The 22919-nt window shown below is 35.4% G+C and overlaps 2 protein-coding genes across 3 annotated transcripts; one reads left to right on the top strand and one right to left on the bottom strand.

Moving 5' to 3' along the window:
* The first annotated feature begins 1847 nt into the window (after positions 1-1847).
* LOC111383944 (inactive protein RESTRICTED TEV MOVEMENT 2-like) lies at positions 1848-3886 on the top strand. Its single transcript, XM_023008142.1, has 2 exons — positions 1848-2597; positions 2782-3886. The coding sequence occupies exons 1-2, from the start codon at positions 2450-2452 to the stop codon at positions 3675-3677; spliced, it is 1044 nt and encodes a 347-aa protein (XP_022863910.1). The 5' UTR covers positions 1848-2449; the 3' UTR covers positions 3678-3886.
* A 447-nt stretch (positions 3887-4333) lies between these two features.
* On the bottom strand, positions 4334-10182 carry LOC111383952 (protein RBL-like). 2 transcript variants are annotated; one of them, XR_002700827.1, is made up of 6 exons: positions 10019-10182; positions 9791-9889; positions 6423-7510; positions 6082-6343; positions 4880-4994; positions 4334-4654 (listed from the first exon to the last, which is right to left on the bottom strand). XR_002700827.1 is itself a non-coding variant. In XM_023008151.1 (5 exons), exons 1-5 carry the CDS (start codon positions 10035-10037, stop codon positions 4578-4580), a joined length of 1545 nt encoding a protein of 514 aa, XP_022863919.1. In that variant the 5' UTR covers positions 10038-10181; the 3' UTR covers positions 4334-4577. The 2 variants fall into 2 exon arrangements, 1 of the variants encoding a protein (XP_022863919.1); XM_023008151.1 differs by lacking the exon at positions 4880-4994 and having other exon boundaries at positions 10019-10181.
* Positions 10183-22919: the final 12737 nt, after the last annotated feature.

Raw genomic sequence — 22919 nt, forward strand, 5'->3', positions numbered from 1 at the left:
TCTTATCATCCCCATACAAAACGCTTATTTTTTAATTGCTCTAAATTAACTCCAATTCAAAATTGCCCCCTTTTGCATCAATTGCATCCAAGTCCAATTTTTGTCTATAATGAACAAAATTACACTAAATTATGTAGAAATAAGCTTAATTGACAGTAATTGATCGAGTCTAAGAGTACGGCTAAGTGTGTAAAAACACACTTATTAATGCCCTTTACATCTTTAAAAAGATTTTACATATATCCCATATTTATTTATCAAGGATTTAATTGTCGATTCTTTTGAACATATGATAAAAGTAACAAAAAGAAAAAATTTCAAGCCGAAAAGATGAAGGAATAAAGTGTTGCCAAAGAATAACCCCTTTATAATAAGAAATATTCATTCTTCTTTCTATTTACTATTTTTCCCCCAATTGTCATTTAATTTAGTTCTTTTACATGTTAATTATGAGTTAGGTCTAGTACAATAAGCATTATAATGTTACTTGTGTCTCAACGTGAAGTTCATAATAAATTGTAAAAAGGTAGATTGTGTTGGTCAAGTCAAACCTTTTTTCACTCTAATCTATTTGCAAATAATTTAATTCTTGTAAATCAAAAATTACTAGAGAATGCTATGATAAATTTCTAATGTTGAATTCCTATAATAAGCCTAGTATGATTATTTTTCATGAGTAATCATAAAATACTGAAAACTCCTACTAAAATAAGTTGAAATTATTATAATGTAATTAACCGTCATTAGTTCGTAAAAATCACGGGTTGAATCTTTAATATTTATTTGTTTAATTTATTATTGTATTATCTCTCTTTACATATAATGTAACATCATAGGGAAAAGGTGCCACAGGGGACCAAAATTTGAAACTTTAAATAAAATATAAATTTATAGGTTTTAAAAGCAAAGTAATCGTAAACCAACTTTTGGATGGTCAAAGAAAACGACTGATTCTTCGTTTGCTACTTAAGAGTTTGTTTAATCCACATTATAATGAGAATGAGAATGAGAAATAGAGCCATTACGAACCCCACACCAAAGATAAAAATTCAAAAATGGTGATTTGATGTGATGGATAACGGTCATATTTTTCATTTTAATGAGATAAAAATGTAGCTCAAACAGGGACTAAATTTGTCTTCTTTTTTTAACCATTTATTTTTAATGTCCCAGCAATTATCATTAATTGTGGCAAGAATCCAAATCAATTGATAAGCTTTAATTAGTAAATATAATCAAAACAAGTAATTCATCAACCTTGTCACACTCATCAAAATTAGGCTCAAAATTTTGGGACATGGCGTACCCATTTAGCCGTTTTCTTGGACTCTCTTTTCATTAAAGTATTTGTACTTAGACACGTCAAGCAACCTTATAAATGGGACAATATAATTGATCAAGTCTAAGAGCACGGGTAAGTGTGTAAAAACACACTTATTAATGCCCTTTACATCTTGAAAAAGATTTTACATATATCCCATATTTATTTATTTGAACATATGATAAATTTATAAGTTTTAAAAGCAAAGTAATCGTAAACCAACTTTTGGATGGTCAAAGAAAACGACTGATTCTTCGTTTACCACTTCAATTTGTCGTCTTCTTTTTTTACAATTTATTTTTAATGTCCCAGCAATTATCATTAATTGTGGCAAGAATCCAAATCAATTGATAAGCTTTAATTAGTAAATATAATCAAAACAAGTAATTCATCAACCTTGTCACACTCATCAAAATTAGGCACAAAATTTTGAGACATGGCGCACCCATTTAGCCGTTTTCTTGGACTCTCTTTTCATTAAAGTATTTGTACTTAGACACGTCAAGCAACCTTATAAATGGGACAATGCTGATGAGAGTCAATTACTGGAACGGATTCCTAAGGAATGTCTAACTTGAAGTCCTAACAAAGACCAAGATTCCATGAGGAAAGATTATAAAATGAAATTCTGCCTTGTCACCTAAGAAAATGAAAATAACATGGAAGAATTGTCAATCCATGTTGATGGTCAAGCAAAGCTTGTAGGCCAAACAAAGAACTTTCTGACTTTCCTTTATCTTCACACAAAGACCAAGATTCCATGAGGAAAGATTATAAAATGAAATTCTGCCTTGTCACCTAAGAAAATGAAAATAACATGGAAGAATTGTCAATCCATGTTGATGGTCAAGCAAAGCTTGTAGGCCAAACAAAGAACTTTCTGACTTTCCTTTATCTTCACACAAAGATAGACCTATAAATCAAACACTATGGAAGCAATAAAATTAGAATTATCTCACCCTTAAGAAAAGAAAGCAAAGGAATTGTTTAAATTCCAAGTTTTTGCACACTTTCACAACATAAGGCAAGGCAATCAACATATTTCACGTTTGAGATATCAAAGTTTGATAGTAGAGAAAACTAAAACAACAAATTAAACTTGAGAAGAGAGAGCTTGTGATAGTAGGAATGGCAACGCCAAGGAAAAGACGTGGTGGTGCAGCCGCTCCGAGTAGACCGAGCATGGTTGGTGTCCAGCCAGTTTATGAAGATCTTAAACCTGCTTCGGAATGGTCACAAGATGAAGATACTAGTACTCTCACCATTCAAGTTCCAGGTAAGTCCTTGATCACTTATATCAATCTTTTTGGGCGACAAAATGCCTTGAGCAAAGACTGAAGCAGTGGTCAGCCTAACCAGAACCATAAGAAAATGCAACGCTTGACGCCAGGGCTAGTGCCGAGCCATGAACATCTTCCTAGGTCAGGCCAGATTACCCCTCTACCTCTTTTTCCCTGCAGGTTTCATGAAGGATCAACTCAAAGTTTCAACTGTAGACCAGAATTTCATCAGGGTTCGTGGAGAATGCCTGGTTGCCGGCAACAGATGGGGCCGTTTCCAGGAGGACTTCCAGGTCCCAGATAACAGCGAACTAACATCAGTTCGCACCAAGCATGGAGGAGAAACTCTAATTGTTACTGTCCCAAGAAAGAATGTTGCTGGTAAAACACTTGCAACCAAAAAGGAAGAAAACAAAACCAATCAAGCGTCCCTCAGCCCTCCCCTAAAAGCTCAAGATCAAGTCCTTCCTCCTGAAACTACAGGCATGGAATCTCCCGGCGAACCCAATCCTGATCAACAGGGCCAGGATAGAGTTACTCCCATGATTAGTACTAGCAAGCCGATAACAGATGACAAAAGTTTAGAACCAGCCCCCAAGGTTCGGAAAACATCAGGTGATCATCCGATTACGAAAATAGGACAGGAAGATGAACAAAAGAATCATGTAGAGAAGGAGAAAAGCCAAGAAATGACAGAGAAACCCCCTGCACATGAAAATATTGTGGATAAGGCTGGGAAGAAGATTGTTCATGACAAAGGTTTGGAACTACTAAGAATTAAGAGAACGTCAGGTGATCATCTGAGTAGTAGAACTGGACGACAAGAAGAAGAACAGAAGAGTTATATTGAGAAAAAGGGAAAAGAGAAATATTTTACACCAGAAAATGCATCATTGAAGGATAACATTGGAAAAGGTAAAGAAATAAGTCCTGAAGTTCATGAAGATAATAAGATAATATCCGAGAAACAATCAAGTGCAGTTCATGATTCTCCTGATCATGATCTTGGTGCTGTGAAATTTGAACTCAAGAAGCAGAAGAAGAAAGCAGTCAAAAAGAAAAAAAGGAATTGGTGAGCTGAATATGAGGGAGCATTGCTTGTTATTTTGGACTAAGTGCTTATGTCTCCGACAAATTTGCATCCCAGAATGATAAAGATTAGCTAGATATATACTATATGATGTATATATACATACGCAGATAGGCCTATATATGCAGTTCCAAGTTGAATAAACAAATTAATTGTGTGAAATGAAAAGCAACAAGTTATCTCTCTCTCTATTAATTCATGGAGGATAAAGATTCTGTGAGTTCCAACATTTAAATTAAATTTATTATTCGCCAATGAATTAGTATGGTACATCACCAGAGCTTATTATAAGATGAGAGCCGGTGCTCATTAGATCATCTCTCTCTCTCTCTCTCTCTATATACACACACACACACACACACACACACACGCTCACACACACATACATCATCATCATCAAGAGCACATTTGGCAAAGCTTAAATTATAATTTTACTTTTCATCTAAGGTTTTTGGGAAATTTCTACACAAAATCTTTCAATTTATTATTTTACTCTTGTTCGAACAGGGGTTTGAAACCAAACCTATCCTTAGAAAGATATAACCCCACAACTTGGTATCCATACATTCAGTAGGAGTCACGACTTATAAGCTTTTAAGAGCACTAACAAACAAATATTAAGATGTAACTTACTCAAAAAAAGAAAAGTAAAACAAGAAACCAATTTTGTCTAAACTAAAAACAATGCTCCCATCAAAACCATGTGCAATTTTTTCAAAAATTGGCAAAGTTTAGGTTGAGAGCAATTTGTCTCAAGGAATCGAACTTAACAAATACATTAGGACTAATTAATTATGCAACTGCAGATAAGCTTATAGAATTTGATGAGTTACACAACACTTTCATCATTGATGGTGACGTCTCAAGATTTTGTACCTGCAAAAACCTACATGACCTCTGAAGCCCTCCTATTTCTTCTTGAACTTGTTCCTCCATTGTCCTCTGCAGCAGAATTGTCCATTGCTGCAATAGAGTACAAATGAAACATATATACCTCAGCATGCACATGAACAGAAAAAAGGAAGGATACGGATAATGCACAGGGTATCAATATTCTTTGGAAGCTGGTCCCAAAAAATACTTGGACCTTAAATTTTACCTTCCAAAGCCATTTCCTTTTCTATATGCATGGAAAGGGAGAAAATATAAATTCAATAGCAAAAGCCATCACGATCTTAAAAGACTTACGTTCCCAAAGATCCTACCAGATAGCATTATTGTGATGAGAAGTCAGTACCCAATATTATGTCTTTTGTCAATAACCTTTACAGACAGATAAAGGTCTATATCGCTGAAACACCAACTGCATGTTAGGTAAGCAGTATTAGAAAAGGACAATATAACAAACAAAATTTTAGCTTCTTTTTTTCTTTCTTGGTACAGTTTAGTATCAAATCCTCCTTACCAAACATGATACAAGCATATGCAGTGGAGTTAGCAAATTACAGAAAGGTTGTGAATGTGAAAAACAAAGAACAATCTCACTTGTGCCAAAGTAATTCGAATCAAAATGAAAATGAGGATTGAAGATGTATAAAAATTAGTAGTTTTATTAGACAGGATTTTACCATTTAATAGTTACTTTACTAGAAGTTGTGTTATATTTAAGCTCAAGACTTTATAAATAGGACCTAAGATTACATGCATGTTTGTCAAACTTGTAACTGGTCAAACTTTAATTTTAACTACAGAACCCACAACTTTTACCTACTTTTCAATCACACATTCATTGGAGACCACTGCTTATAAACAATTATAAGCTTTGGCAAACATGCACTACATTCGTTTGATGATAAAAAAAGATATTCTTACACCTAAATTTTCTTCCCATTTCTTCACTTTATCTTTCCTATTTCTATTTCTGTGTTAGGCTTCATAAAAAATAAAGCAAGCATGTCTAGTTATGGGCCAAAAAAAAAAAAAACCATTCAGCAAAGACATCAAAAGGCCTAATAAATAGAACTGTTAATAGCAATTCCAGAAATTTGTTAATCAAGTACGTCGTCCCACATCAAATAAGCTCATCCATAAAATACAAAAGAAGAAAATAATTTTGGAAACTAATTACTTGCCGACATGAAAATCAATTCTTGGAGTGGGAAACAAGACTTCTTCATTTCTATAAGATAACTCCTGCTTTCTTCAAAAGATCCAAGAAGAATTAAAGAAAGCTACACCGGAAATAAAGTAAAATATTTCAAGCGAGGGTGTTCACATAGGTTGAAAAGTTTAATCTATTATTGTAGATCTTATATCCATAAGACAGCACTTAACTGATGTATACTCAACATAGAACTTTCAACTTCAATTATGAGTATGAAAGCAAGCTTGTCCATGAAATTCAGTGATAAAGATAACACATATTCAACTGAATTCACTTTTAATGTTACCTTCAAGTGGGGTGGATATGTGGCTTGTTAGACGACCACTTTGTCCAGCCTCTTCTGAAAGCGCAGATACAGACTGGTTACTGTCCCCCTGCTTCGAATTACTTCCAACAAACTTGTCCTGTGGTTCAGGAACATCTGGGGATGGATCAGCGGGCAAGAAGCATATCTCACCCTGTGACATATCAGAATCACTAAACGCTGAGTCTTTTTCAACTCCCATAATATCAATTTCTTCATCTTCATCAACATCAGATTCTTTCACCTGAACAACACAAACCTGTTTAACACGGGCATCGAAAGGAAGAAAAGAAAGCAATTCCTCTTATAAATGTCCATCTGACCTTTTCAGTTTCTGGCATTAAATCAAATTCGTCCTCTCTTTCTACGTACTCCTCATTTTCCTCAAGCTCTTTGAAGTCTGGAGCAAATGCACTCCAATTCTCAGTATAGTCTTTGGCCCAGATATAAACCAAACCAGTCAAGGAGACAGAAACGACAATAGGGTGAACAGGATGCCATGCTAAATCTATTAGTGCCTCCTTTGGACCTTCAAGGATTTTTACAAGATGCCCAGCCTTGTCCCATATATATATCTTGTGCTCTCCCTTGCTGGCAGAGCCTCCAATAACCCACTCACCATCACCACTAAAACATGGTGCTTTCCAGTGTACTTTGGTGATGGAATCTTGAAACTCTCGAAACAGAGCTAGACACCTTGATCCAACAGCTTTCAACTTTTCAAACCCATCTTGTTCATCTCCTGCATGATTTGATTCTTCCAAGAATTTAAGTCCTCCTTTCAAAGGCAAAAGGTTTTCATAGATTCTAATTGTCCGATCATTCGAATTTGTTAGAAGATACTGTCCATTCCTGCTAAATACCATATTCTTTATCACAGCGTTCCCAGGAACAGGAACAATACCACAAATTAAGACGTTTTTATGATCTACAATAAGTAGCTCCCCTTTGGAATTCCCAACATAAACCAGATCGCCATACTTGTTAAAACATGCTGCAGTAGGACTAAAAGGGGCAGATCCATCTGAAAATCTATTACGTGAAGGAGGGACAACCCCATTTCCTGTATCAGATATTGACACAGGAAGTACTGTTGTGTTTCCTGTATTCATGTCAACAATCATGGGTGCTGATGAGAAGGGACAAGCTAAGCAAATAGATGGTGTAGAGGAACCAGGATGCAGACGAGCTTGCAATGGGGTTTGAGGCAAAGTTGTTCGAGCTATTCTCTCCTCTTTGACAACGTCCCAAAGGGTCAATGATTTATCCGCAGAAGAGACGAGTATGCGATGACCATATTTTGACCAACAAACACTTGTTATGGCAGCTACACAATCCTTGTCCCTGAGTTCTTTGGCAATGCCTCTGGTTTCAAAATCCCAAATAACACAGCTTCCATCAGAGCACCCAGCTGGAGGGAGAAAAAAATAAAAATAAAATTCCACATATTAAACTTAGCACATTGAATCAGGTGGCAGTATATAAATACGAACAGAATTAAGAAAAACAGAGAAAAGATATCTCGTTCTAGAAATGGCAATGCACTTATATGAAGGCTAAAGCTGTAACTTTTCCAGGAATCATGATAATAGAGCCTAGATCTAGTTTAGCATTTTGCTTCGAAGATACTTATCAACAAATTGCAACAAACTTCGAAGATACTTATCAAAAAATTGCAACAAATCGGTGCACCCTCTATATTTACACTAAGAGTTACAATCCAACAACTAAATGAGAACAAGAAGCCAAGTGTTAGCCCCCATAAACTTGGAACTGCGTAGACCCCTTTCTCCCCAAACTGTTTGATCCAAAGCAAAGCTGCATCTACTGAAAGTCCATTGAATTAAAATTCTCGCAACTACATCAAGCCATGTTATTTTTAGTAACTTCTCCATCTCCCAACAAGTTCTATTGATATCACCTTACGTGGATGGAAGTTTCTTTACATCATTGCTAAACATGCCTGATTAATCTACATCGTCCATTCATTATCTTATCCTCAATTTATCAACTCCACTTGTAGGCGTACATCATCGTGCCTTATTTTATCCCTTTTAGTATGGCCACACACCCCTCTTAAAAAATGCTCATTCTTAGATTTTCTCATTAACTGCCCAACACTTCCCATAAAATATAGTTAGTTCAATCACCATTTTGAAACTTAAGTTGGCAGGTACTTCCAATCATGGAATTCTTGAAGTATTTACTCCATCTTCGCCACTTGCCCTAATACCACAAATGAATAATAACATTTTCTTTAGTCATCTCTCTATGTTAATAATTAAACCTCTATGTCTACACAATCAAGATTTGGAATGACATGATCCTATATATTGTCATTTACTATGACTAAAAGAACATTGTATGTAGTGCATTCAATTCATTCACAAAAGATGCAGTCTTTGTCCACCAGTTGAATTCAATCTCTTTTTCCTGTTTTCTTATTTGTTTTCCCAGGTCTGCATCACCGAACATTATTATTTTCTATCCTTCAAATTATAGGAGATAACCTTATTTAGAATCTTGTTACAAGCGTAAGATGGCTAACAAGAAAAGCTAATAGGAAAACTGTGCTCAAGAAAACAGTAGACATCCTAAGCTTCTTACTTTTTTACTTTTAAACTAACCAATTTTCCAGGAAAATTACATTGTCACTTGATTTGTCCCACCACCTAATGATCCAATAATCAAGTTCCTTGACTTCACATCAAAGAACTAACCACACTATTTTATGAAAACTCATCATTGCCCCATTTGCTTTCCATATTATTCCTATTCAGGATATTCTGAGGAGGGCATCTAATCTTACTGTTATGGATATATACCAAAAGCCAATAGAAAAGGTGAGCTTCTTTATTCATAACAGAATTAGCCCAAACAATCTGTGCTGTGAAAAGAAACCCTGAAAGACATGCCAGTTTGATCCCTTTGCAGGGTTAAGAAATGCATTGAGTTACATCATCAAATGCTATCTCGGATGAGAGAAAGAGGGGGAAAAGATATTATAAGAGATGATAAAAAGAGGAAAAAAATGCAGATTATGTACATTATTGGTAAGATCTATTGCACGGACACTTCAAATATGGCGATGTGTCCGTGTCCATATCCGATAAGTATCAGATGCCGACACATCTCGAACACTATACCATGGACATTTTTCTTTTTTTTACCAGAAATATTATATATTTATATAAACTTATTATTAAATAACAAATACTTATTCATATTTAAAATATTTCAACAAGAAAAATTAATAACAAGTATAAAATTAAATTAATTTTATACTATATAAATGTTAAAGAATTTAATCAACATGTCGATGTGTCCACATATCTGATGCATATGTCGTCTGCGTCTGTGTATCATAGTGGGCAAGTTTAATGTAGTATTGCAACAAAAATGAATAGTGAGAAAAATATATTAGTTTCAGGCCGAAAAGGTAGAATGTGTTGTGAAAAAACAAATATAAGAGGAGCTTTAAAAATAATTGATGTCTCTGTAATACACTTATATCTCAGGGGTGTTCCCACAATTTGCTCAAAAGTCTGTACCCTTCCGTTTGTAACGAAATAACATCAAAATATATTTACCAATATATTATCGAAATTGAACAATTACTTGAAAAAATCTTTAAAATAATTCAGACCTACATGCAAAGTTGCCAATGAGAGAAACAGCAAAATAATTATACCAGCTAGAAGTGTTCCGCGGCGATTAAAGGCGATACATTTCATAACCCCATGCTCCAAATACTCCTCTATTACTTCCGGAAAATCCCCCTGTAGTGGGTCTGGGACAAAGAAAAATAATCACAAAAGTTGCAAATAATCGGGATAAAAAGGTAAACAACTGCGAAAGAATGTGCTTTTGTGCCCGGAAAAAAAAAATGAAAAAAAAGAAAAAAAACATAGAGAATTACCAATAATTGGGGCGTTCATGATTAGTTTTTTGTAAAAAAGCGCTCAGAGTTTTAGGGATTAAGGAGTTGAAACCATGGGGGAATCGCGCGGAGAGAAGCTGCTCTACGAGTTATTCACGAAAAGTTTCACCAAAAAATAGACAAAAATTTGAGAAATCAAATCAACCTCCAAAACGAACCCAAACTCAAATCTAAGCCCAATTGCAATCCAACCCAACCCAACCCAACCATCCAAAGTACAAATCATAAAAAATCCAAGTGGTAATTACATAAATACCCACAATATGGGACCATTTAGAAAAATCATGATAAAAGTTATTTTGAAGTAAAAAATATGATAATTTTTTTGTTTAGTGTTCAAGACCAACCAATATGGTTGGAATTTTGACAACTTTGGCTCAACAAACTATTCCAAATTTTTTAAGAACAGGTTTAGATGCGTTTATATTTTAAGTTTTACAAGTAAAATTTTAATTATTTTTATGGTAAATTAAATAAATTACTTATTTATAACTTTTGTTGTTGCAAGATTTCTTATTTACAACTATAACTTTACATTTAAAAAAGTAACAGATGCTCAACTAAGTGATAGGAAAAAAAAAGTGACACTCAAAAAAGACACAGGAATTCCAAAAAGTTACGTACTCTAAAAAAAAAAAAACAACACAAATTCAAAGCAAGTGACAATCACTAAAAAAAGTAACAAAAAGAAAGTGACAAATACTCAAAAAATGATAAAAATTCAAAAAAGTGACATACACTAAAAAAAATTGACCAAATTCAGTAAAAGTGATAGAAAAAAGTGGCAAATAATAAAAAAATGACAAACTTTTTTTAAAAAAAATGACAAATGCTAAAGTGACAAAAATTCCACTAAAAAAAGTTACAGAAGTTCAAAACAAGTGACAAAAAAATAAAAAGGTGATAAATACTAAAGATGTGATAGAAATTTTAAAAAAAAAATGTGATTGAGAAATTTAAAAATGTAACAAACATTCAAAAAAAAAAAATTACAAAAATTCAAAAAAGTGACGCTAAAAAAAGTGGTACAATTTCCCCAAAAAAAAAAAGTGATAGGAAATAAAAATAAAAAAAGAAAATGACAACCATTAAAAAAAGATAGAAAATTAAAAATTAAAAAAGCGAAAAACACTTGAAAAAGTGACATATAGTGTGGCTTTAAAAAAAAAAGGACTTATTTAAGGGTTATATTTCTTCACTCTTCGGGTGAGGTTTCTATTATCTTATCGAAATATTTACAACAAACTTTGAAATACATCTTTCGAATTTAAACTTAGCAAATGATTAGTTCATAATTACTGTTAGGCAATTTGTTGTCAAACGACCATCCGGATAATGATGTAACATCGGTTTTATTTATTATCAATCGGCCTTGACCATATGATTGAATTATATGTCGATACTATCATCGAGACAACTCAACTCACATCTCTGTGGACCGTTAGAAGCAATCTATTTTAATAGTGTTGCTCATGGTTCGTCCCATTTACTTGGAGGGTTATGGTATTCATTTGGAACTCATTACCTTATGTTGAGCCTTGTTTGGACCACTAAGTTAACCTAACCTAACTTACCATTTTTGGTCACTCATTTGGCTTATAACCTACGGCTCCTCTACGCCTCCACTATGAAGAACACTCCATCTCTTTCTGTGACTTTGATTCTCGGCCTTTTTCCTTCATATAACCCGTGTGGTTTTCTCTTGGGCTATACACTGTTCTTCATCTTGGCCGACTCTTTGTGAGTATATATAGCAACCGTATGTGGGAAGGAAGGAGGTGGAAGTTGGGTGTTGTCTCAATCGAGGTTGTGTCGATATAAGGTGGAAACTAAGCCCGGTATCACCTTAGTTATTGCTAGAGTTATACCTTACAACTGGTGTCAGAGCGTGGGCCATCTTCTCCGGCAAGAAATCGACCATAACCGGCGGCGGGTTCGCGATTTTCAAAAGGGCCCGAACCTGCAACTGCTTATTCCGACCAAACGCGACCTCCGTTGGACGAACGGAGGCCGGACCCATAACCAACAGATGGAGACACCTCCGGTGGTGCAGCGTGTGGAGGACCTCCTGCGTGGTTTTTTCATGCCATTTCAATTATTTTAATTTCCTGAACATACTAATGTGTTTGGTTTAGTGTTTTAGGTTGTGCAGAAAATTTTGGACGATTTTGCCCCGATTACAATCTGCATTTGTTGTTGAACGAACTATTATATTTACTAAACCTTTAGAGCGACTAGTGGTGGCCCTAAAGCAGCAAATTCACATCTCTCCACGTTACGGACTCAGATAGGTCCGCTCTGGTAAATTGGCTAAAACCTTTATATTTTTGCACTAGCAGATCATCGTGTGGGGTGATCATTAGGTTTGGGGGTTGCCATTGCTTGTGCTTGAATTAGGGTTACATGCTCTTGATTATTTGATTGAGTATTTGTCTTTTAGTTAAATCAGTATTTGAGCCTCAGTGACATAACTGTCGTGAAACTAATTATCTGTTAGACGTAGTTTTTTCTGTTGTATTGTTATTTCCGCTGCTTATCCATTCCATTAGAATTACCGTGATCTTACCCGTTTTCAGACATTCCCTTGATCTAAGACCCCGAGTCTTACGAAACCCTGGGAATCTTGAACGACGTATATTATCTGAAACCCTAAGACTACTTTGTGTGGTTTGATTGTGTTTTTTGTGCACTCTTTAACTATTGTGTAAAGATGACAACTCACAACTTTGATTTGGGGATTTTTAATGGAAAAGGGTGATTTTACTATTTGGCAACAAAAAATGAAGGGCATTTTAGTCCAACAAAAAGTTTCAAAGGTCATAGAAAGTAATTTTTCAACTGATTTTTCACAAGTAATAAAAAGAAGAAACCGATGAGCTTGCTTATACCTCAATCATTTTACACTTATCTGATGTTGTTTTAAGAAAGGTGGGTAAACTGAAAACCACTAAAGAACTTTGGAAAAAATTGGAAGTCTTAAATTTGCTTAAGTTTTCAGCGAATAAACTTTACTTGCTCGACCCTTTTTTCTGTTTTAAAATAGATCCTTCAAAGGATCTCGATGAAAATTTAGACGTATTTAATAAATTGGTGCAAGATATAGTTAATTGTGATGAGACTGTGTCCGAAACTTATAAGGCTATAATTTTGCTCAATACAATTCCTGATTCCTATAAGGAAGTTAAGAATGTCATTAAGTATAGTAGAGACATGTTAACACCTGAAATTCTCATAGACTCCCTTAGAAGTAAAGAAATGGAAATCAGGGCTGAAAAATACGATAAGAGGAACGGTGAGGTACATATGAGGTGGGATAGAACTCAATTTAGGCAAAATAATCATGATGGATATCAAACTAGTGGCGAGTCAAGTGGTAATGGATGGAAAAAGAAGAGCAACGGTAGGTTTTGATCAAAATCTAAGACTAAGGCAAGAAAATGCTATGATTGTGGAAACACGAGGCATTTTATAAAGGATTGTCATAAGGGGAAGGGTAAGCTAAAAGTTAAGAAGAGAGATGAGGTCAATATGTTAGCATCTATTTCTGATATAAATGGTGGTGAGGTCTATATTATTACAAGTCCCATTGCATCTATTGCTGAATTAAATCTAACTCCTAATTCCCGCATGCATGAGTGGATACTTGACTCTGGTGCATCTTTTTCATGTGACGTTTGAGAAGAATTGGTTTTATAAATTGCATGAATCTAATGTTGGGCATGTTGTGCCGTGTGATAACTTTGCCTATACTATTGTTGGAATTGGTGACATAAATGTGAAATTTGACATAGGTTTTGTGTACACGTTAAAGGATGTTAGATATATTCCTGAATTGTCTAGGAATCTGATTTTAGTAGGGAGACTTGAAAAGGATGACTTTACTGGTAAAATTGGAAATTGTATGCTAAAAATGATCAATGGTGCTTTAGCTTCCATTAAGGGAATTAAGAAAAACGATATATATATTACTATTGTGGAAGTTCTATCTCTTCTACCAAGATTGATCACACACGCACATGGCATAATAGACTTGCTCACGTAGGCATCAAGGGACTTAAGCTACTTAATGAAAAATGTGCTTTTGGTAATGACTGTGTGTCAGATTTGTCATTTTGTAATCATTGTATGTTTGGTAAGTATCATTAAACTTCTTTCTCCATGAGTGTTGATAGAGCTAAAGGCATGCTTGAATATGTGCACTCTGATATGTGAGGTCCTGCTAGTAATCCCACATAGGGTGAGAATAGGTATTTCCTGTCTATTATCGATGACTACACTAGGAAAGTGTGGGTCTATCTATTGAAAGATAAATTTGAGACCTTTAATAGTTTTAACAATTGGAAGAGACAAGTGGAAAACCAAACTGATAAGAAAATCAAATTTTTAAGAACAGATAACGGCCTAGAATTCTGTAATAAGGAATTTGATAGTATGTGTAAAGAAAGCGACGTAACTAGACATAAGACCGTTCCTTACACTCCTCAGCAAAACGGGGTAGCAAAAATGATGAATAGGACCATACTTGATAAAGTACGTTGCATGATGTTAAGTTCTGGTGTTCACAAGTCATTTTGGGGTGCAGCTGTTATGACTGCTTGTTATTTGATTAACTTGTATCCTTCTGCTGCATTGAATGGTGACACTTCGCATGAGAGATAGTTGGGTAAACTAAGTGATTACTCGGTGCTTAGAACTTTTGGCTGTACAACTTTTTCTCATCAAAGTGTGGGAAAGCTGGAACCTAGAGCTAGGAAGTGTGTCTTTCTAGTATACCCCAAGGGTGTTAAGGGTTATAGGTTATGGGATAGAAGCCAAAAAGGGGTTAAAATCATCATAAGTAGGGATGTCACGTTTAACGAGAATGAGATGCCGTGTATTAAAGGGGAAACTAAACCAGGTGAAGAAAGAGACCCGTTTAAGGTGGAGTTAGGAAAGCTCAGTACACCTGCCCCTATTGCTCCTAATGAGGTGGAGATTCAAGTTCAGGAACATGAGGTGGAGAATAGTAACGAAGTAGTGATAGAAGAGCACTATGATGAAGAAAATCTTTTAGCTAACTACAACTTAGTTAGGGATAGAAGAGGAGACAAACGAGAGAGCTTAGAAGGTTCGATTTTGAATCTGAATTAGCTTTTGCCTAGGCTAGTTATGAAGAACTAGCTGATAAAGAGCCAAAAATCTTTGAAGAGTCAATAGGCAGTGATCAATCTAATGAATGACTTAAGACAATGAAAGAAGAGATGAGTTCTCTAGAAAAGAATCATACTTGGGAGCTAGTACCTAGGCTTAAGAACAAATCGATTGTTGATTGCAAATGGGTATTTAAGGTTAAGGAAGGTACTAGTAGCTCGGAACCCTTAAGGTTTAAAGCTAGGTTAGTAGCTAAAGGCTACACACAGAAGGAGGGCGTTGATTATAATGAGCTTTTCTCACCAGTTGTTAAGTACACCACTATTAGGGTCATGTTCGCATTGGTTGCACACTTTGACTGGGAACTTGAACAACTTGATGTAAAAATTGTCTTTTTATATGGTGAGCTTGATGAACAAATCTTCATGAATCAACCAAAAAGTTTTAAGGATAAGTCAAAACCTAATTATGTGTGTTTTCTGAGAAGACCCTTGTATGGGTTAAAACAATCTCCTAGACAGTGGTACAAGAGGTTTGATTCCTTTGTACTTATTATAGGGTTCCAAAGAAGTAAATTTGATCACTGCTTGTATTTTCAACACAATGAGATTGATGATAATTATCTGTTTTTGTTGCTTTATGTGGACGACATGCTTTTGATTGGATCATCTTCTAAGTGGATAAATAACATAAAAGCAAAACTAAGTGGTGAATTTGACATGAAAGACCTAGGTAAGGCTAAGAGAATCCTAGGTATGGAAATAGAAAGAGATACGTCAAATTCTGTTTTACTTTTGCATCAGTCTCCATACATATCCACAGTATTGAAGAAATTTAATATGAGTGATTGCAAACCTGTCACGTTGCCTCTTGCTAATTATTTTGTTTTATCGAAGGAACAATCTCCTTGCAATGAGCGTGAAGTAGATTATATGAGTAAAGTGCTTTACTCTAATGTGATTGTTTCCATAATGTATTTGATGGTTTACACTAGACCGAATTTAGGTTTTGCTGTTAGTACTCTCAGTAGATACATGGCTAATCCGGGCCCTAAACATTGGAAAGCGCTAAAGTGGCTATTAAAGTACTTGAAGGGTACAAGCGACGTAGGTTTAAAGTTTAGTGCTAATAAAGAATGTATAAAATTAAAGGGTTTTGTAGATGCTGATTACACGGGAGATAGGGATGGAAGGAAATCTACTTCGCCTTACATGTTTACCTTATCTAATTCATGTGTTAGTTAGAAATCACAGTTACAACATATTGTTGCACTATCCACTACAGAATCAGAATATATTGCTACCACTGAAACTATTAAAGAAGCTCTATGGCTTAGAGGCCTACTTCATGAACTATGTATTTATAGATTATGTGGTAGTGTATTCTGATAGTCAGTCATCTATACACTTGTGCAAGAACCCCATTTTTCACGAGCGCACTAAACACATTGATATTAGACTCCACTTCATTAGAGATATGGTATCTCAAGAGGTGGTTTGACTTGAAAATGTCCACACCCACTACAACCTTTCCAATATGGGGACGAAGGTACTGCCACTGGCAAAATTTAGAAATTGCAAGAAACTTCTAAACATTGGTACAGGTAAATGATTTCCAATTTTATTAGTTTTATATTAGAGGTGTCACTAATGGGAAACATTTTCTTTTGCAGGTTCTTTGACACCAAGGTGAAGGTTGTTAGGCAATTTGTTGTCAAACGACCTCCCGGGCAATGATGTAACTTCGATTTTATTTATTATCAATCGGCCTTAACCATATGATTGAATTATATGTAGATACTATCATCGAGACAACCCAACTCACATCTCTATGGACCGTTAGAAACAACTTATTTTAATAGTGTTGCTCATGGTTCGTCCCATTTACTAAGAGGGCTATGGTATTCATTTGGAGCCCATTACCTTGTGTTGAGCCTTATTTGGACCACTAAGTTAACCTAACCTAACTTACCATTTTTGGTCACTCATTTGGCTTATAACCTACGACTCCTCTACGCCTCCACTATGAAGAACACTCCGTCTCTTTTTGTGACTTTGATTCTCGGCCTCTTTCCTTCATATAACCTATGTGGTTTTCTCTTGGGCTATACATTGTTCTTCATCTTGGCCGACTCTTTGTGAGTATATATAGCAACCGTATGTGGGAAGGAAGGAGGTGGAAGTTGGGTGTTGTCTCAATCTAGGTTGTGTTGATATATGGTGGAAACTGAGCCGGGTATCACCTTGGTTATTGCTGGAATTGTACCTTATAATTACAAATCGAAAATGGTCACGGGAAATCAACTTAATAATTATGGTTTAAACTTCATACATTTTTACATTGATATCGATTAGGAAAAAATAAAAAGAAAAATTAATAAACATAGTTTTATGTTTAATAATTTATGGAAGATAATTTTTTTTATTTTTAAATATTGTCCATAACATATTTATCATGATCGCATTGTAAGCTTCTAATAGATTTTTGAATCTCTCAAAATGGATAATTGTAAAATACAGCACTAAGAAGAGAATAAAATTAGATTGGAGGAAAGGGTATCTCCGTCTGTGTTTCTGGATGAGTTGGAAGAGAGCGTAATTAATACTATAATTAGATATATAATTAAGTTTAAGTGTATTGTTCTAATTATTTCTTTTTTTAAAGTAATGGACCGAATTATCCCAAAATCCAATCCACATTCGAACTAAAACCAAACCAAAATTTCAAACCAATCTCCAATTAATTTTTTAAGTCAAACATTGAAACCAACACAGAATTGATTTTTACCCATCCATAATCACAACCCTATCTCAAGCCAAACCCAAAACCAGACCTAACCAAACTCAAATCAAATTTAACATCGAAACCACCACAAAAGTGAATCTTTACACATCCATAATCCCAACCTGATCTCAAATCTGAATTGGACCTGAACCAAAATACAACTCACAATCAAACTCTAACCCACAACACTCCAAACCCAGTGTTAAATCCATCAAAAGCCAACCAAACTCGAACCCAACCCAAGTTCATCCAAACCCAAACCAAGCTAAAATCTAAGCCCAATCCAATCCAAACCCATTAAAACCCAATCCACATTCGAACCAAACCCAAACCCCACCAAAACAAACTAAACTCAAATCAAAATCAACATAAATTTAAGCCTAACATTGAAACCAACCCAATCTCAAATACAAACCCAAATCCATCAAGCGAACTTAAATTCGTACTCAATCCAAGTTCAAATTATAGATCAAACCCAAAAATATCAAAACCCGACTAAACTCTGACCCAATCAATCCAATTGACACCCAAACCCAAAGCATTCGAACATAACTTGACATTGTACCCAAATCCATCAAAACCCAACCCATATGCAAACAAAATCGGAGCCCAATATCCAAACAACCCAAACAAAGTCCAATTCACAATCCAAGCCCAACCTCTAAATCCTAGCCTAATCCTAAACAAAATCTCTATAAACCCAACACAATTTCAGAACCAAGCCTAACCTCCAAACCCAATACAAACTTAAACTCAATCCCAATCCTTAACTAAACCCGTCGAAACCCAACCCAAATTTAAACAAGTGCCAAACCCATCCCAACCCAAGTCCAATTCAGAATTCAAGCCCAAACCTAATCCTAAACAAATCCCTCTAAATCCAGCGCAATTTCAAACCCAAGCCTAATCCTTAACCAAACCCATCAAAGCCAACCCAAATTTGAACAAGCTAAACTGCTAAACCCAACTCAACCCAACTCCATTTGTCAAATCCAAGCCTAATCCTAAACAAAATCCTCTAAACTCAACCCAATTTCAAACCCAAGCCTAACCTCAAAACCCAATACGAAGATAAACTAAAGCTCAATCCTTAACCAAACCCATCCCAAATTTAAACAAGCTAAATTGCCAAACCCTGTCCAACCCAAACCAAGTCCAATTCACAATCAAGCCTAATCTCTAAACCCAACCCAAGCCTAACCTCAAAACCTAATACAAACTTAAACCTAAGCATGATGTTAATTGCCAAACCCAACACCCAACCCAAGTCCAAATCAAAATCCAAGCCTAATCCTAAACAAAATCCCTATAAACCCAATCCAATTTCTAAAACTTATACCCAAGCCCAATTCTGAACTAAACCCATCTAAACTCAACCCAAATTTAGACAAGCTAAACTGCCCAACCTAACCCAACCCAAGTCCAATTCACAATCCAAGCCTAATCCTAAATCAAGTCCCTTTAAACCCAAGCCCAATCCTTAACTAGACTCGTCGAAACCCAACCCAATTTCAAACGCAAGCCTAACATCCAAACAATCCAAATTCAAAATAAATGCTCAAATCCAAGTACATGAAAACCAACCAAACTCCGACCCAATTAAATCCAACTGAAAGCCCAAACCTAAAGCATTCAAACATAACCCAACATTGGACCTAAAAGCATTGAAACCCAACCCAAATCCAAACCCAAGCCCAACCCCAAGCCCAACCCCAAACCCATCAAAACCCAATTTAAATGTAAAACCAAACTGAAGCCCAACATCCAAAAACCCAAATCCTTCAAAACCAAGTCCAATTCATAATGCAAGCTAACCTACCAATCCAAGTCTAATCCTAAACAGATCCCTCTAAACACAAACCCAATTTCAAACCCAACCCTAACCCTCAGAAAACCCAAATTCAAATTAAAGCTCAAACCTAAGTACGTCAAAACCCAACTAAAGTCCGACCAAATATAAATCCAATTGAAAGCCCAAGCCCAAACCCATCAAAACCTAACCTAAATGCAAACAAAACTGGAGTCCAAAATCCAAAAAAATCCAAATCCTTCAAACTATTAAAACCAACCCAAATTTAAACAAGTTAAACTCTCAAACCTAACCCAACTCAGGTCCAATTGTTAAAATCACAATCCAAGCCTAATCCTAAATAAATTCCACTAAACCCAAGCCTAACTACAAAACCCAATAGAAACTTAAACATAAGCCCAATCCAACCCTACCCAAGTCCAATTCACAATCCAAGCCCAAACCTCCAAATCCAAGCTTAATCTCTAAACCCAATCCAATCCAAGCCTAACCTCAAAACCCAATACAAACTTAAACCCAAGCACGATCCTTAACCAAACCTATTGAAATCCAAACCAAATTTACACAAGCTTTAACTGCCAAACCCAACCCAAGTCCAATTCAAAATCAAAGCCCAACCATCTTGGTAAAATGGAACCCCAAGACCTTATAAGTTGGTCTATATTTTCATCTTTATTCGATGTGGGATTATATCCCTTAACGTGCCCTCACAAGATGGTGACTCATTTGAGTAGACCAATCTTGAAATCCGTATACTCATTTATTGAGTCTTAATCGGATCGAATCGCTCGTTGGAGCTTAATGGACTCTGATATCATGTTAAGACTTGAGATTCCATCTTAAAAGGCCAACCTTATTAAAAGGGGTAGCCCAAAATCTTATAAGTTAGTTTATATTTTCATCTTTATTCGATGTGAGATTATATCCCTAAATAACCACCAATCCAAGCATAATCCTAAACAAAAATCCCTATAAACCCAATCCAATTTCTAACCTTTGAGTCCAAGCCCAATACTTAACCAAACCCATCGAAACCCAACCTAAATTAGACAAGCTTTAACTACCAATATTGAATATTTGTTCAAATCAATGAAATGATAATGGGCTAATTGTTAGGCTCAATTGTGAAATCAATGGAATTAAAAGAAGTTGAAAAATGGAAATTTTGATTTTTGCATGTGCGTACACATAAGCTTAATTTTGTGCATACACGAGATGTGTTTTGGCTGAAACAGAATCAAATTTGCTTTGCGTACACATAGTGTTAAAAATAACCGTTTGTTGGATTTTCAATTTGAAACTTGGGGACCGTTTTGGATTAAAAGTTGCCACTTTTCATCATGTTTTGGTACCATTTCATGGTGTATTGATTGAAACATATAAATAGGTGATGAATGATCAATATAAACACATTATAAACATTGAAAAACATCTTGAGATCCACATATCATTTAACATTGAATCAAACTATTGATTTACATTCATATCCAATATCTTCCTTTGTGTTCTTAAAGTTTTGGAGGATTGCACCTATACTTTAATATTAAATCATTTACAAAGTTTGATATAATCCTACAAACCGTTTGCCAAAACCCTTAAGCATCCCATTCAATCCCGAGATGAGGCAAATATCATTTGAGGATAGCGATCTCGCGTTTGAGCCTTCGAATTTGTTCTTGACAACTTTCTGGTTCTTCATCTTGTTGCTGTAATTTTTGTTATTCTTTTTGTCTGTTCCAAACTCCTTTGTTTCCAACAACCCAACCCAAGTCCAATTAAAAATTCAAGCCCACATATCCAAATCCAAGCCTAATCCTAAACAAATCCCTTTATACCCAACCTAATTTCAAACTCAAGCCCAATCCTTAACCAAACCCATCAAAACCAACCCAATTTAAACAAGCTAGATTGCCGAGCCCAACCTAACCCAAGTTCAAACCCAAACCTAACCTCAAAATGCAATGCAAATTTAAAACGAAGCCCAATCCTTAACCATACCCATCAAGACCCATCGTAAATTTAAACAAGCTTAATTGCCAAACCCAAGTCCAATTCAGAATCAAAGCCCAAACCTCCAATCCAAGCCTAATCTCTAAACCCAACCCAAGTCTAACCTCAAAATCCAATACAAACTTAAATCCAAGCACGATCCTTAACCAAACCCATTGGACCCCGACCTAAATTTAAACAAGCTTTAACTGCCAAAACCCAACCCAAGTCCAATTCAAAACCCGAGCCTAACCTCCAAATCCAAGCCTAATCCTAAACAAAATCCGTACAAACCCAATCCAATTTCTAACCTTTAAACACGAGCCCAATCCTTGACCAAACCCATCGAAACCCAACCCAAATAATCCAATCTTAACTGTCAAACCCAACCCAACCCAAGTCCAATTCATAATCCAAGCCCAACCTCCAAATACAAGCCTAATCCTAAACAAAATCCCTCTAAATCCAAGCCCAAAATCCTTAACCAAACCCATCGAAACCCAACCTAAATATAAACAAGCTTCACTGTCACAACCAACCCAACCCAAATCCATCAAAATCCAATCCAAACTAGGACACAAGACAAACCCAATTTCAAATCCAAGTACAAACTCCGAACCCAACTCAAAGTCCAATCCTAAATAAACCCAACTCCCAAACCCTCCAAATTAAAAACCGAGAACAACCTAGAACCGATTTGTTAAATTCTCCTTAGCATAGAACTAGGGAGCAATAAAAAGAAGAAAAGATTGAAATCATCTTCCTAGCGTAGAACTAGGGAGTAGTAAAAAGAAGAAAGGATAAATTCAATAAGAAATCATATTGAAAATTGAAAAATATCCAATGGGTTAGAAGGTATACAAATTGCTCTATTTATACACTAAATGACTAATCAACTGACAAACTATCTAACTAATCAACCAACTAACAAATTAACTAACTACATAACAGCTGGAGTCAAAACCGTTGGAAGCTGAAGTCTCTTGAATGAGATGGAAGACTGCTACTGCAAATCAAACTCGTAATTTCTGGTCCAAACTTGAAAATTGCAATCACAATGGAAAAATGAATGATTCAATTTTTCATACGAGAGGAGTGCCATCGAAATTGATTCGTTGGAAGTTGGGATAATTTACACGAGATGTGAAGAAAACAAATGGTTGGTTA

This window comes from Olea europaea, chromosome 3 (genome assembly GCF_002742605.1).
Source record: "Olea europaea var. sylvestris chromosome 3, O_europaea_v1, whole genome shotgun sequence".
In the NCBI taxonomy this organism is placed as follows: Eukaryota; Viridiplantae; Streptophyta; class Magnoliopsida; order Lamiales; family Oleaceae; genus Olea; species Olea europaea.